The sequence below is a fragment of the Schistocerca serialis genome, chromosome 2, assembly GCF_023864345.2.
Source record: "Schistocerca serialis cubense isolate TAMUIC-IGC-003099 chromosome 2, iqSchSeri2.2, whole genome shotgun sequence".
Taxonomy (NCBI): Eukaryota; Metazoa; Arthropoda; class Insecta; order Orthoptera; family Acrididae; genus Schistocerca; species Schistocerca serialis.
The window spans coordinates 436,622,921-436,638,488 of NC_064639.1; the positions used below are offsets into that span (position 1 = coordinate 436,622,921).

Genomic DNA, 15,568 nt, shown 5'->3' on the forward strand with positions numbered 1-15,568 from the left:
TCCACCTAAGAACAAATAAAATTATGCTTGATATGAAATTACACAGTTCCCAAATATCTCCAAATACAGAAACAAGATTTCTACTCATATGGATCCAGGATAACCTAAAATGGCAAACACACACACTAATAAAACTAATAGTAGGCTAAACAAAGTGTGCTATGCCCTACGCATCCCCACATACTGCACAAGCCTAGAAACTGCTCACACAGCCTACTGTACACAATTCCACAGTGTAATGCAGTATGGTATTGTATGCTGGGGAGACTCTACACATAACCCTAACATTCTCCTCACTCAAGAGAGCTATACGAATAATGAATAAGGCAAAGCCAACAGATAGCTGCAGACCTTTCTTCCTATCCCTTGGCAGCCTGTATATACTAGAACTATGCAAATTTGTAAAAAGTAATATTACAAAATTTAATAAAAACTTAAATGTCTATGACTATGGTACTAGGCAGAAAATGGAACTCCATGTTAAAGAAATGTGCACCTCTGCTTTTAAAAACTCTCCCTTCAACAAAGACATTAAAATATACAACAGCCTGCCATAAGAAGTAAAAATCAGTAAGTCCCTGACTGTATGTAATAAAAAATTAAAATCATTCCTACTTGATCATTGTTTCTACAGTGCAAGTGAATTTATGCTCCATGTGGGTGGAAAGAAACACGAAACAAATTGTAGCAAAGAATTTTGTAAAGAGTAAAACATTAATGCAAGTATGTGCAAAAATCTTGCATCTATATCATCTGCTACTAAGCAAATTAAGTGCAGAAAGAATATCCAACCAGGTACTGTTGTGTATATGTGTGAGAGGAATACAGCACTAAAATACAAAGTGTGACTATGTAATTTGTGTGTTCATGCTCAGAAAATAGGTATGCAAACTCATTTTTGTGTAAACTTTCAGCATATAACTTCATGCCAGTAAATTATCATAATGTCCAACATCAAATGTATGTATGTTCATCACCATGTGCATGTCATGTACAGTATTGATTCAGAGGACAATAAATAAATAAATAAAGCTCAGTTCAATTAACTGACAGTAATTATTTCTTATTACAGAGACACTGCTGACATGTAAACAGATTTAATTACTACATTACTGATACAGTTAGGAAAATAACTCATAGAAATGCATAAAGTATTCATGTAGCTAGTTTCCAAAATATGTTAGGAACGTCAGCACACAATTAGTTTCCAGATAATTACCACTTTTGTGTATGGTATTGTTTATTTAGCTGTTTTTACAGTTTTGTCATCAAGAAGGCTTATCACAGTCTAAACTTTTATCACTATGAAGCTCAGACCAAAACCAATTTTTCTGCAATATTCAATTAATTTGAGATAGTTCTAATTATCTAAATTATGTAGTTAACAATGTGAAACTTTTAGTATCCATTTTTACAAAGTTATATGAACACTTGGCCTAAAGCCATTTTGAACTCAAGTCTGTTCCAAGATTTTGAACATTGACCCTGTGTTAGTCAAAACAGCCATAATGTATTTGTGCAATAATGTGTTTAACTTAATATGAAACCAGACTGTGAATTAGAACTGTTAATAACGTATGCTGGTGAACCTGAATACGAAAGACACTCATTGCCTAGATTTCAAGTGGAACCAACGTCAATCTGAACTGTAATAATGTAATGATTGCAATGATGTGTAATTCCGAATCAGAAGATGGACAGTGATGTAGGACAATTAACACGGATTGCTATTAACTTTAATAAAAGTGTCACATGTACTCTTCATCTGAGTGAGACTGTTATTGTCATATAATTAGAAGGTGCATTATGCGCACACCTGGTAAATGGGTCTTAACTAGGTAATTAAAACATGGACTGGTCATAACTAATTCAATGAGGAAGTCTGACGTTTATGAAGTACAACCCGTGAAGCCAAACGTGTGTAGACCACATTACTGGATGTAGATAGTGCTGCAGCCACCCATATTTACAGTTTTTCACTGTGATCACTGCCACGGAGGAACTACAAACTGATATATGGCCAGGTTCGTCACAAGTTGAGCTGTACAAGGAGCTTCAACCACCAGTGTCACACAATTTTTGAAATTCTGACACCATCCACAGATTTGCTGCCATGCCAAATATGCGTTAACTATACTTGACCTACACTTTGCAATGAATTCCAAATGAGTTTCGTAACTTCAGTACATAGGAATCAGATAAAATTGAGCATCCGTTGTGCAAGTTACTAGTGTGGCACTCAAGCAATGTTTTTGTCAGTGTTTACACATCTACATGATACTATCATCTAGTGAACACCCAGTACACTGTTAAGAACATCTTTGCCAAATTAGAGGTTATTATTCACTTTTCAATAGCACATTTGCAGCTTTGACTTCAGTTGTTTATGCATTTCTATTTGTCAATGCTTAGAATTTCAATTAGTAAAAAGATTTGATCAGAAATTGAACATTACTCTTTATAACATACCTGCATGTGAGATCAACTACTGACACATCAGGTACAGGGACACGGAAAGCCATTCCAGTCAGGCACCCAACTAATGATGGGATAACTTTAGTGACAGCTTTGGCTGCTCCAGTAGCAGCTGGGATGATATTCTGACCAGCTCCCCGACCATCACGCCATAACTGTAAATAACAATAAACAAATCATAGTGTAATTTACTAGCCCCACTAAAATTAAAATTATTCATATAATTTTTGGGAATTTTCTCATTTTTTGTGTATTGCTAACAATATACAGTATGGAATATAATGTTGCTATGTCTGGAGATCTTGGAAGCTAGGTGAAAGTAAGTAGTTTAGTGATTAGGGAAAACTTAGTTGAGACATTTCTTCACACATATTTTAGATTGTGAATGTTCTTATTCATTCTGGAAGTACATTCCACATGGCCAAGAGAATTCTTTTAACAAACGAATCTGACTTTCAGTACTCAATTTGTCCCAAATCAGTCCTCACATTTATTTTAAGTTCACCACGATAGAAATCTAACAATTCATCTCACATGTACATCTTTAGTCTAACACTTCCACTTTCATTGAATCTATAAATCTCACTGTTGACCATACTGGAATTTGATAAGAGATTTGCAATATAGTACAGACACATCAAAATTTTTTGTCTGATGGACCACGACAGTTTCCGTTATAAAGTGAGTATAGCACAGCACTAAACAAATATTCTTTGACATCATTTCTCACTGCTTTCAATTGAGAAGCTAAATGTAATGTTTATTATTTAGTCACACAAGATATCAACAATGATAGTGTTGAAAGAACTGTTCTGGATATTTCTGCTACTGCTTTATCGTTCTCTGAGTTTGATAACTGCATGAATTATCTAAATGTGAAATCCAAACCAGCCAGACACCAACGTCCCAGCCTGTTATCCATACTTTTTAATTTATTTGAACTCGGTAAATAAGAATGTAACAACAGAAAATCAAGATTGCTGATAGAGCCTACTTGTCAGAACAAGGTCAAGTCCTTACTAAACATAGCCCACGTTGAATCAGATGTTCAGTCAAGGCAATCCACCAGGAAGCTGACAGTCCCTCCAGTAGGAAATTAAAACAAAAATCGGAGATACACGTGTCATAAATATCATCTGAGCAGTACACAGTAGTGAACCCAGTACACAGCAGGGAATACCAGTTGGACAGTAAACAAAAGGCTCTAACTTGATGCTCAGCGTATGTGACATGTCAAGAAGACTGCATGAAACTACGAGTCACAAATGCTGAGTATGTCAAAGAAATGCTGAGTATGTCAAAGAAACACAATTTGAAGGCATAATCAGAGACAACTACAGAGTACTGAGGAATGATTTCTTTCACAGTCATTCTTCTATACAGGCATGTAACTGTAGTGCTGATACAACAAGTGATAAAATGATTCTGTATATTCATATAATTCATATAGTAGAGTTCATATAAATATGGTCCTCAATATACACGGCAGTATTTACACCATAGCTGAGTAAGAACTAATATATGCTTCACATCAAGTGTAATTAGTTATTTTATCTTTGTGGATACCAAATTGTCTGCAGGTGATTTAAAAAAAATCACGAGGGAATACGGTGAAAACTAGTGGATAAAGAATGCACCCAATAGGAGATAAATGGTTAAACAATATTTTTTAACACTTACGTGGAAGTAGGAAGACCTATATCAATAGGGGCCTCAACAGGAACAGTCTTGCAAGTCAGATGAAATAAGTACAACGGGACCAGACTTCAAGAAACAAAATTTGGCCAGTCACAGCAATCACCTACATCACACATGACAGACTGGCCTGCAAACAGAATAACCTATTTATGAACAATATAGGAAAAGAGACATTGATACTTACTGTAAAGAAGGGACATCAAGTTAAACACCGGCAAAATTAAAAGACACTTACATATAAATTTTGGTCACAGCCTCCATCAGTAAAACACACACACACACACACACACACACACACACACACACACACACACACACAGGCATGCGCACCTCTCGCACACACGACCACCAACTCCAGGATTGCAACATCACGTAGGGTGCAAACAGCAATCTGGAGGGGAAGGGACAACAGCGTATGCGTGGGAGAGAGATGAACGCTGTCTGGTGGAGTGTGTAGAGACTAGACTGCCAACAGGCACAGCATCAGCAGGTTGTGAGGCACGGAGGGGGGGAGAAGGAGGGAAAGACGAGTAGATGCATTTGCATTGGCAGTGGCAGAGGGCTGCAAATAAAAAGCATGGGAGATGAGATGATAGGACAGAGGGGGCAGATATTGTTGGGTGGAGGGTGTGAGGACAGTGCTGCAGGTTGAGGCTGGGATAATTATGAGAGTGGAGAATGTGTTGTAAGGATAACTCTTGTCAGCCAGTTCAGAAAACCTGGTGGTGGAGGGAAGAATCCAGTTGGCTCAGGTAGTGAAGCAGCCATTGAAATCAAGTGTGTTATGCTCAGATGCATGCAATCCCACAGGCTGATCTTCTTCGCTCTTGGCCATAGTTTGGCAGCAGCCAATTCGTCCTGGTGGACAGCTGATTGGTAGTCATGCCAATATAAAAAGCTGTGCAATGATTGCAGCAGAGCTGGTAATTGACACGGCTGGTTTCACAGGTGGCCCGGCCCCTGTGACAGGACTGGAATAGGAACTGCTGGGTGGGCGGATTGAGCAAGTTTTGCCTCTAGGTCTTCCGTTGGGATGGACTAGAATGTTGTGGAGGTTGGGTGGGTGATGGAACACCACTTTAGGAGGGGTGGAAAGTATGTTGGTTAGGATCACCCTCATTTCAGGGCACAATGATAGGTAATCAAGATCTTGGCTAAGCATGTGATTCGGTTGTTCCAGTCTGGGATGATACTGGGTGATGAAGGGGACATTCCTTTGTGGCTGGTTCTTGGGGATGGTGGGAGGATTGGGGGTGTGAGGGGAAATGGCATGGGAGATCTGTTTGCGAACCAAGTATGAGGGATAGTGCCTGTCTGTGAAGGCCTTGGTGAGACCCTCAGCATACTGAGCAAGGGAGTTTTTGTCACTGCAGATATGCCATCCCAAAGCAGCCAGGCTACATGGGAGGGATTTTTCGGTGTGAAAGGGATGGCAGCTGTCAAAATGCAAGTACTGTTGGTGGTTGGTGGGTTTGATGTGGACAGGTGTGCAGATGGAGCCATCAGAGAGGAACGTGGTAGGCTGGTTTGAGGAGGACCACTTGAAGGGGATGGGAGAGATGTTGAGGTTGCGAAGGAATGAAGATAGGGTGTCTTGGCCCTGAGTCCAGATCATGGAGATATCGTCAATGAACCTGAACCAGGCTAGGGGTTTGGTGTTTTGAGAGGCTAGGAAGGTCTTCTCTAGATGGCCCATAGAAAGGTTGGCACTGAAGGGTGCCATGTGGGTGCCAATGGCCGTGCTTCGGGTCTTGCATACCTTCCCTTCAAATAAGAAGTAGTTGTGTGTTAGGATAAAGTTAGTAAGGTGTATGAGGAATGAGGTAGTGGGTTTGGAGTGTGAAGGACGTTGGGAAAGGTAGTGTTCAATAATGGTAACACCATGGGCACGAGGGATGTTGGTGTATAGGGAGGAGGCATCAACAGCGACGAGTAGGGATCCAGGAGGCAAAGGGATGGGGATGGTGGAGAGTCGGTGAAGGAAGTGGTTTGTGTCTTTGACGTGGGAGGCTAGATTATGAGCAATTGATTGGAAGTATTGGTCAATGAGGACCAAAATTCTTCCAGTGGGCACTCTACAACCAGACACAATGGGGCATCCAGGATTGTTGGGTGTTGTGGAGCATGTAGAAGATGGGTGTGCAAGGCGTCATAGGAGTGAGGAGGGGAATGCATTCAGGTGAGGTGTTCTGGGAAGGGCCTAAGCCTTTAACTATGGATTGGAGTTTGTGTTGGATTTCCAGGATGGGATCACTCTGGCAGAGTTTACAGGTGGGGGAGTCAAGTAAGTGCTGGAGGCCTTCTGCTAGGTAGTCACTGCAATTCATGGTAACAGTGATGGAACCTTTGTGCGCAGGTAGGTGATTACGTTAGGATTTGTTTCAAGGTTGTGTATGGCTGTTCTTTCTTCTATTGAAAGGTTGGTGTTCCGAGAAAGGGACATGGGGAACAATGGTGAGGCTAAGTTCCCAGTAAGGAATTCCTGGAAGCTGACCAGGTGGAAGTGGAGTGGATCATGGTTGGATGGTGGTATGAACTAGAAGAGGCAGGGTTCATTGTTGGAATTAGAGTGGTTTTAGTTGGAGGGACTAGCGACAAAGAAGTGCATCCATTGCAGGGATCAGGAGGAGAGTAGGTCTTTTACAAGTCCATTATGGTTAAATTTGGGTGTAGAGCTAAAGCGGAGCCTTTGGACAGGACTGAAACTTCTGTGGGGCTGAGTGTTTTGGTGGAAAGGTTAACAACAGTGTTACAGGAATGTTTTGGATTTGGTGGAGGGTTGGTAGGGAGTTTTGGGGAATGTGGCAAGTTGGAAAGGTCAGCTAGGCAGTGTTTAGCTGCTACGAGGGGTGGACGAGGAGGAACACTGTGGGTATGACGTGCTGGATAGTGGTGCTCTGAGGCGGCCGTAGGATGTCAGTAGATTGGATTACTTATGGAGGTGGTGTCTAGAATGCTCCTCCAGGTGCTGGAGAGCAAGGAATTCAATTTCAGAGATGTAGGTATGGAGCAGAGCTTGCAGAGTAGTCGTATCTTGCACAGGGAGCAGAGATGGTTCTGGGATGCCTGTGCCATGGAGATGCATTTTTGCAGTACCAGTTTTTTAGAGCCAGGGATTCGCAGAATCTGAAAAGGTGTATGTCATTGCAAACAGAGGGGTGAGATCTAGAGAAAGGAAGCTTTACAGTTAGGCCGTTTGGGGGGAGGGGGGGATTCCATGGTTTAGGCAGCATTTGAGAAACAAGATGTGGGACTGGGTTTTAGATAAGAAAAGAAATACTTTGCTGAACTGAAGGAGAAATATGGAGTAAGGGTCCATTGTGGCAAGAACAAGGTAAACAAAATGGGTATGATGCAGAAATGAGCAAAATAGGTGTTGATGGTTGTGAGATGTGCTGGATAAGCAAAGAAACGCATAAAGATGCATAAAATATATCTAAAAACAAAGATGATGAGACTTACCAAACAAAAGTGCTGGCAGGTCGATAGACACACAAACAAACACAAACATACACACAAAATTCGAGCTTTCGCAACCCCTGGTTGCTTCATCAGGAAAGAGGGAAGGAGAGGGAAAGATGAAAGGATGTGGGTTTTAAGGGAGAGGGTAAGGAGTCATTCCAATTCCGGGAGCAGAAAGGCTTACCTTAGGGGGAAAAAAGGACAGGTATACACTCGCGCGCACACACACACACACACACACACACACACACACACATCCATCCGCACATACACAGACACAAGCAGACATTTGTAAAGGCAAAGAGTTTGGGCAGAGATGTCAATCGAGGTGAAAGTAAAGAGGCAAAGATGTTGTTGAAAGACAGGTGAGGTATGAGTGGCGGCAACTTGAAATTAGCGGAGATTGAGGCCTGGTGGATAACAGGAAGAGAGGATATATTGAAGGGCAAGTTCCCATCTCTGGAGTTCTGACAGGTTGGTGTTAGTGGGAAGTAACCAGATAACCCGGACGATGTAACACTGTGCCAAGATGTGCTGGCTGTGCACCAAGGCATGTTTAGCCACAGGGTGATCCTCATTACCAGCAAACACTGTCTGCCTGTGTCCATTCATGCGAATGGACAGTTTGTTGCTGGTCATTCCCACATAGATTGCTTCACAGTGTAGGCAGGTCAGTTGGTAAATCACGTGGGTGCTTTCACACGTGGCTCTGCCTTTGATCATGTACACCTTCCGGGTTACAGGACTGGAGTAGGTGGTGGTGGGAGGGTGCATGGGACAGGTTTTACACCGGGGGGCGGTTACAAGGGTAGGAGCCAGAGGGTAGGGAAGGTGGTTTGGGGATTTCATAGGGATGAACTAAGAGGTTACGAAGATTAGGTGGACGGCGGAAAGACACTCTTGGTGGAGTGGGGAGGATTTCATGATGGATGGATCCCATTTCAGGGCAGGGTTTGAGGAAGTCTTATCCCTGCTGGAAAGCCACATTCAGAGTCTGATCCAGTCCCGGAAAGTACCCTGTCACAAGTGGGGCACTTTTGGGGTTCTTCTGTGGTACAGATTTATTGATGACATCTTCATGATCTGGACTCACAGTGAAGAAGAACTCCACAATTTCCTCTCCAACCTCAACTCCTTTGTTTCCATCAGATTCACCTGGTCCTACTCTAAATCTCATGCCACTTTCATTGACATTGACCTCCATCTGTCCAATGGCCAGCTTCACACGTCCGTCCACATCAAACCCACCAACAAGCAACAGTACCTCCATTATGACAGCTGCCACCCATTCCACATCAAACGGTCCGTTCCCTACAGCCTAGGTCTTCGTGGCAAACGAATCTGCTCCAGTCCGGAATCCCTGAACCATTACACCAACAACCTGAAAACAGCTTTCGCATCCCGTAACTACCCTCCCAACCTGGTACAGAAGCAAATAACCAGAGCCACTTCCTCATCCCTTCAAACCCAGAACCTCCCACAGAAGAACCCCAAAAGTGCCCCACTTGTGACAGGGTACTTTCCGGGACTGGATCAGACTCTGAATGTGGCTCTCCAGCAGGGATACGACTTCCTCAAACCCTGCCCTGAAATGAGATCCATCCATCATGAAATCCTCCCCACTCCACCAAGAGTGTCTCCGCCGTCCACCTAACCTTCGTAACCTCTTAGTTCATCCCTATGAAATCCCCAAACCACCTTCCCTACCCTCTGGCTCCTACCCTTGTAACCGCCCCCGGTGTAAAACCTGTCCCACGCACCCTCCCACCACCACCTACTCCAGTCCTGTAACCCGGAAGGTGTACACGATCAAAGGCAGAGCCTCGTGTGAAAGCACCCACGTGATTTACCAACTGACCTGCCTACACAGTGAAGCGTTCTATGTGGGAATGACCAGCAACAAACTGTCCATTCGCATGAATGGACACAGGCAGACAGTGTTTGTTGGTAATGAGGATCACCCTGTGGCTAAACATGCCTTGGTGCACAGCCAGCACATGTTGGCACAGTGTTACACAGTCCGGGTTATCTGGATACTTCCCACCAACACCAACCTATCCGAACTCCGGAGATGGGAACTTGCCCTTCAATATATCCTCTCTTCCCGTTATCCACCAGGCCTCAATCTCCGCTAATTTCAAGTTGCCGCCACTCATACCTCACCTGTCTTTCAACAACTTCTTTGCCTCTACACTTCTGCCTCGACTGACATCTCTGCCCAAACTCTTTGTCTTTTAGATATGTCTGCTTGTGTCTGTATGTGTGGATGGATATGTGCGTGAGTGCGAGTGTATACCTGTCCTTTTTTCCCCCTAAGGTAAGTCTTTCCGCTCCCGGGATTGGAATGACTCCTTACCCTCTCCCTTAAAACCCACATCTTTTAATCTTTCCCTCTCCTTCCCTCTTTCCTGACGAAGCAACCAGGGGTTGCAAAAGCTCGAATTTTGTGTGTACGTTTGTGTTTGTGTGTCTATCGACCTGCCAGCGCTTTTGTTTGGTAAGTCTCATCATCTTTGTTTTTAGATATAATTTTCCCACGTGGAATGTTTCCCTCTATTATATTCATAAGGATGCATAAAAATACACAAAGTCTTGCAGAAACACACATAGATACACAAAAATATGCACAGGTACATAAAAATATGCACAAATACATTAAAAACATACAGAAACATAGGTGAAAAGGAACGATGAGGCGTGGGAGTGAGTGTGTCGCGATAAGCGAAGAGAGTGAGAGGGAGGGATGGGTTAGGTTGAGGATCAAAAGTTCATGTGGCACGGGTAGGTGTGGAAAGAAAAACTCTGAAGTATGTCATGATGAGGGATGAAGTGGGATCAATAGAAATAAATGCAATTATAACTATCAGGGGAAAGAATCTGGGGCATTTGATGATGCATCAAAAATCTGCCAGATAAGCATTGATACTGTGTGGCTTGGAAGTAGAAGCAGTTTGGATGGCGGTGAATAAACATGGGAAGGAAGAGAAAGAGTGGACACAGAGAAGAGTAATGCTATAGAGACAAGTGACAATGGAAAACTTCACAGGGTTTAAGATGCAAGAAAGCTGATCGGAAAAAATCAAATTATGGAAACTCCAGGTAGGAATATCAACCATGTAGGAAGACAGATTCCTACTTACCGTAAAGAATATGTATCAAGTTGCAGAAAGGCACAATTAAAAAGTAAACACATATAGCTTTCGGCGACACTGCACCTGTTGGCAATCTAGTCTCTGCACACTCCACCCAACAGTGTTCATCTCTCGTGCCACCCATACACTATTATAATTGTATATTTGCAATTTGGTATATTTGGTACAGATATTGAGCCTATACTTTAAGGATTGAATCTATCCTTACGCTTCTTTGCTACAGCACAAGAACACTGCTGATGGGGATGTCTCACATTCTAAGATGTACAGATTGGCGCATGGTGATCATTTAGAGTTTCAAAGCTCAAGACTAGTTCTGTATCGGGGGGAGTGTTTTAATTGTAGTGTGAGTGTGCTCAGAAAAAGTATGGATATGTGATTTTAATTCAAAGTGGAATAAACCAGTTGTTTGGAACAAAAATGTTCATGTATTACAACTTTGTCACTGTTTTTAGAATATTTTGGAAGAGAATGAATTACAGAAGTGTGGGAGGTGAGATAAGGCTTTCACTGTAGGAACAGTGTGGGAAATGAGATAAGGCTTGCATTGTAGGCTTGGAGCCATAACTTCAATTATCGTAGTACGTTCCTTAGGAGTAACTTTGTACCTTCAAAAAAATTGGCTACCTATGAATGCCTGATGCCTAGTTTTCCGACTAGGCAGACTGCAGCAAGCAATAACGAACTATAAAAGCAATAAACAGTGCAGAGAATGCTTACACACTACAGATGCACAGGAACTTTTGAAACTTCTGCCAATGTCTAAAATGAGACATGAGTTTGACAGTTGAAGGGACATCTAGAAGTGCTTTTAAGTTCACAGAATGAGGTCTGAATTTCAAAACTTGTTTAGGTTTTATCAGACAGAAGGAAAACACCTTTTCCTAATTGTATACAACTCATGCCTGAACAAGTGACAATTGTTTTCTTTATCTTTTTTGCCTGCCTGTTTGTTGATGCATTGTTCAGCCCTTGTGGCTCTGAAAAGGCAGAATTTCTGCAAACAAGCAATTCAGAGTGGCTGCTAAAACTTGGGAAAAAAAAAATTTGAGAATTCTGGGTGTTGAGGAGGAGGGTGGTGTCAAGAAGCTCCTATAAAATTAAAGGTGAAAGGAAGAGGCAGGAACCAGATTGAGATGGGGGCAGCATACCGCAATGACTTTTCTGTCCTCTCAGCTGAGCTATATACGAGCCACCAGCAGTCGTTTGGTCACAGGCTTTAAACATTGATAATTTATTCAGAATAATATTTATATAATTTACACACAGAGATATCAAATATTTTAAAATTTTTGATCTGTAAAACTCAAAAGTTCTATCTCAATAATACATTACAAATGCAGAATTCCCTGAGATTTCCAGGTTTTCCAGAAGAATCATGTTGGAAATAGAAGATACACTGTCACATACTTTAATGGAAATATTTTGGTATGAACTGATGGAAGAGTAACTTATTTTAATCAAAAAATATTTCTTTCAAAAATATTGTTTACAAAAGAAATTTTAGAATTTCAAAGCTTCAAATAGAAATTTGAAATTGATTTAATACTATCCTTTTGTACCACTGAAACAGAAGTTTCCGAAAAATGTATACTTTTGCTGACACTTATGTTTTAACTAGGATACTATAGTAATTAAAGAGCTGTATTCTTCAAGAAGTTGTGGCGCAAACAGCTAGGTTATAAATAAGCACGAAGTGCAGCAACTGCAGCTCAGTTAGACTGTATGAGGTTTTAGCCAATAATATGTTTTTGACGTACTCAGAAGTTCAGTTCTTCAGATAAGATTTGTATTAAAAATTATATTATTCATGAATTAAAATGGTGAAAAGTACTTCAGTCAGTATGATAAGAAACCCATCCCTACAGACAATGCGTGGGAGATGACCTGCAAACTATCTACAAGACATCCAAAAAAGAAAGTGCATCCACATATATTTCTTTCATGTTATTAGTATCTAGTACACCAATGGTTGTTTAGTTACAGCACAAGTATGTCCAACTTTATTAATAAAGCTTGCCTGAGAAGGAACATGTCAAATCAGAAAAAATAAAAGAATGTCAATGTAAAACTACCTTCAACATTGGTCAACAGAAATTTTTAATCTATTCCTCTCTCAATATGTAAGACTGTTGTTATTGTTGTTGTTGTTGTTGTTGTTGTGGTGGTCTTCAGTCCTGAGACTGGTTTGATGCAGCTCTCCATGCTACTATATTCTGTGCAAGCTTCTTCATCTCCCAGTACTTACGACAACCTACATCCTTTTGAATCTGCTTAGTGTATTCATCACTTGGTCTCCCTTTACAATTTTTACCCTCCACGCTGCCCTCCAATGCTAAATATGTGATCCCTTGATGCCTCAGAACATGTCCTACCAACCGGTCCCTTCTTCTTGTCAAGTTGCGCCACAAACTCCTTTTCTCCCCAATTCTATTCAATACCTCCTCATTAGTTATGTGATCTACCCATCTAATCTTCAGCATTCTTCTGTAGCACCACATTTTGAAAGCTTCTATTCTCTTCTTGTCCAAACTGGTTATCGTCCATGTTTCACTTCCATACAAATACTTTCAGAAATGACTTCCAGACACTTAAATCTATACTCGATGTTAACAAATTTCTCTTCTTCAGAAACGCTTTCCTTGCCATTGCCAGTCTACATTTTATATCCTCTCTACTTCAACCATCATCAGTTATTTTGCTCCCCAAATAGCAAAACTCCTTTACTACTTTAAGTGTTTTATTTCCTAATGTGATTCCCTCAGCATCACCCGACTTAATTCGACTAAATTCCATTATCCTCATTTTGCTTTTGCTGATGTTCATCTTATATCCTCCTTTCAAGACACTGTCCATTCCATTCAACTGCTCTTCCAAGTCCTTTGCTGTCTCTGACAGAATTACAATGTCATCGGCAAACCTCAAAGTTTTTATTTCTTCTCCGTGGATTTTAATACCTACTCCGAATTTTTCTTTTGTTTCCTTTACTGCTTGCTCAATATACAGATTGAATAACATCGGGGAGAGGCTACAACCCTGTCTCACTCCTTTCCCAACCACTGCTTCCCTTTCATGTCCCTCGACTCTTATAACTGCCATTTGGTTTCTGTACAAATTGTAAATAGCCTTTTGCTACCTGTATTTTACCCCTGCCACCTTCAGAATTTGAAAGAGAGTATTCCAGTCAACATTGTCAAAAGCTTTCTCTAAGACTACAAATGTGAGAAAAGTAGGTTTGCCTTTCCTTAATCTATTTTCTAAGATAAGTCGTAGGGTCAGTATTGCCTCACGTGTTCCAACATTTCTACGGAATCCAAACTGATCTTCCCCGAGGTCGGCTTCTACCAGTTTGTCCATTCATCTGTAAAGAATTTGCATTAGTATTTTGCAGCTGTGACTTATTAAACTGATAGTTCGGTAATATTCACATTTGTCAACACCTGCTTTCTTTGGGATTGGAATTATTATATTCTTCTTGAAGTCTGAGCATATTTCGCCTGTCTCATACATCTTGCTCACCAGATGGTAGAGTTTTGTCAGGTCTGGCTCTCCCAAGGCCGTCAGTAGTTCTAACGGAATGTTGTCTACTCCGGGGGCATTGTTTCGACACAGGTCTTTCAGTGCTCTGTCAAACTCTTACGCAGTTTCGTATCTCCCATTTCATCTTCATCTACATCCTCTTCCATTTCCATAATATTGTCCTCAAGTACATCACTCTTGTGTAGACCCTCTATACACTCATTCCACCTTTCTGCTTTCCCTTCTTTGCTTAGAAAGGGGTTTCCATCTGTGCTCTTGATATTCATACAAGTGGCTCTTTTTTCTCCAAAGGTCTCTTTAATTTTCCTGTAAGCAGTATCTATCTTACCCGTAGTGAGATAAGACTCTACATCCTTACATTTTTCCTCTAGCCATCCCTGCTTAGCCATTTTGCACTTTCTGTCGATCTCATTTTTGAGACGTTTGTATTCCCTTTTGCCTGCTTCATTTACTGCATTTTTATATTTTCTCCTTTCATCAATTAAATTCAATATTTCTTCTGTTACCCAAGGATTTCTACTAGCCCTCGTCTTTTTACCTACTTGATCCTCTGCTGTCTTCACTCCTTCAACCCTCAGAGCTACCCACTCTTCTTCTACTCTATTTCTTTCCCCCATTCCTGTAAATTTTTCCCTTATGCTCTCCCTGAAACTCTGTACAACCTCTGGTGCTTTCAGTTTATTCAGGTCCCATCTCCTTAAATTGCCACCTTTTTGCAGTTTCTTCAGTTTTAATCTACAGTTCATAACCAATAGATTGTGGTCAGAGCCCACATCCACCCCTGGAAATTTCTTACAATTTAAAACCTGGTTCCTAAATCTCTGTCTTACCATTATATAATCTATCTGATACCTTCTAGTATCTCCAGGATTCTTCCATGTATAAAACCTTCTTTTATGATTCGTGAACCACGTGTTAGTTATGATTATGTTGTGCTCTGGGCAAAATTCTACCAGACGGCTTCCTCTTTTATTTCTTACCCCCAATCCATATTCACTTACTATGTTTCCTTCTCTCCCTTTTCCTACTCTCGAAATCCAGTCACCCATAACTTAAATTTTCATCTCCCTTCACTACCTGAATAATTTCTTTTATCTTATTATACATTTCATCGATTTCTTCATCATCTGCAGAGCTAGTTGGCATATAAACTTGTACTATTGTAGTAGGCATGGGCTTCGTATCTATCTTGACCACAATAATGCGTTCACTATGCTGTTTGTAGTAGCTTACCCACACTC

General features: G+C 41.2%; 1 protein-coding gene across 1 annotated transcript in view; it reads right to left on the bottom strand.

Moving 5' to 3' along the window:
- Positions 1 to 15,568, bottom strand: part of LOC126455591 (glyceraldehyde-3-phosphate dehydrogenase 2-like) — a 100,425-nt gene that overhangs the window by 15,371 nt on the left and 69,486 nt on the right. Inside the window, exon 6 of the mRNA XM_050091348.1 lies at positions 2,470 to 2,630. Coding sequence (XP_049947305.1) covers positions 2,470 to 2,630 — 161 coding nt within the window. The remainder of the gene's footprint in view (positions 1 to 2,469; positions 2,631 to 15,568) is intronic.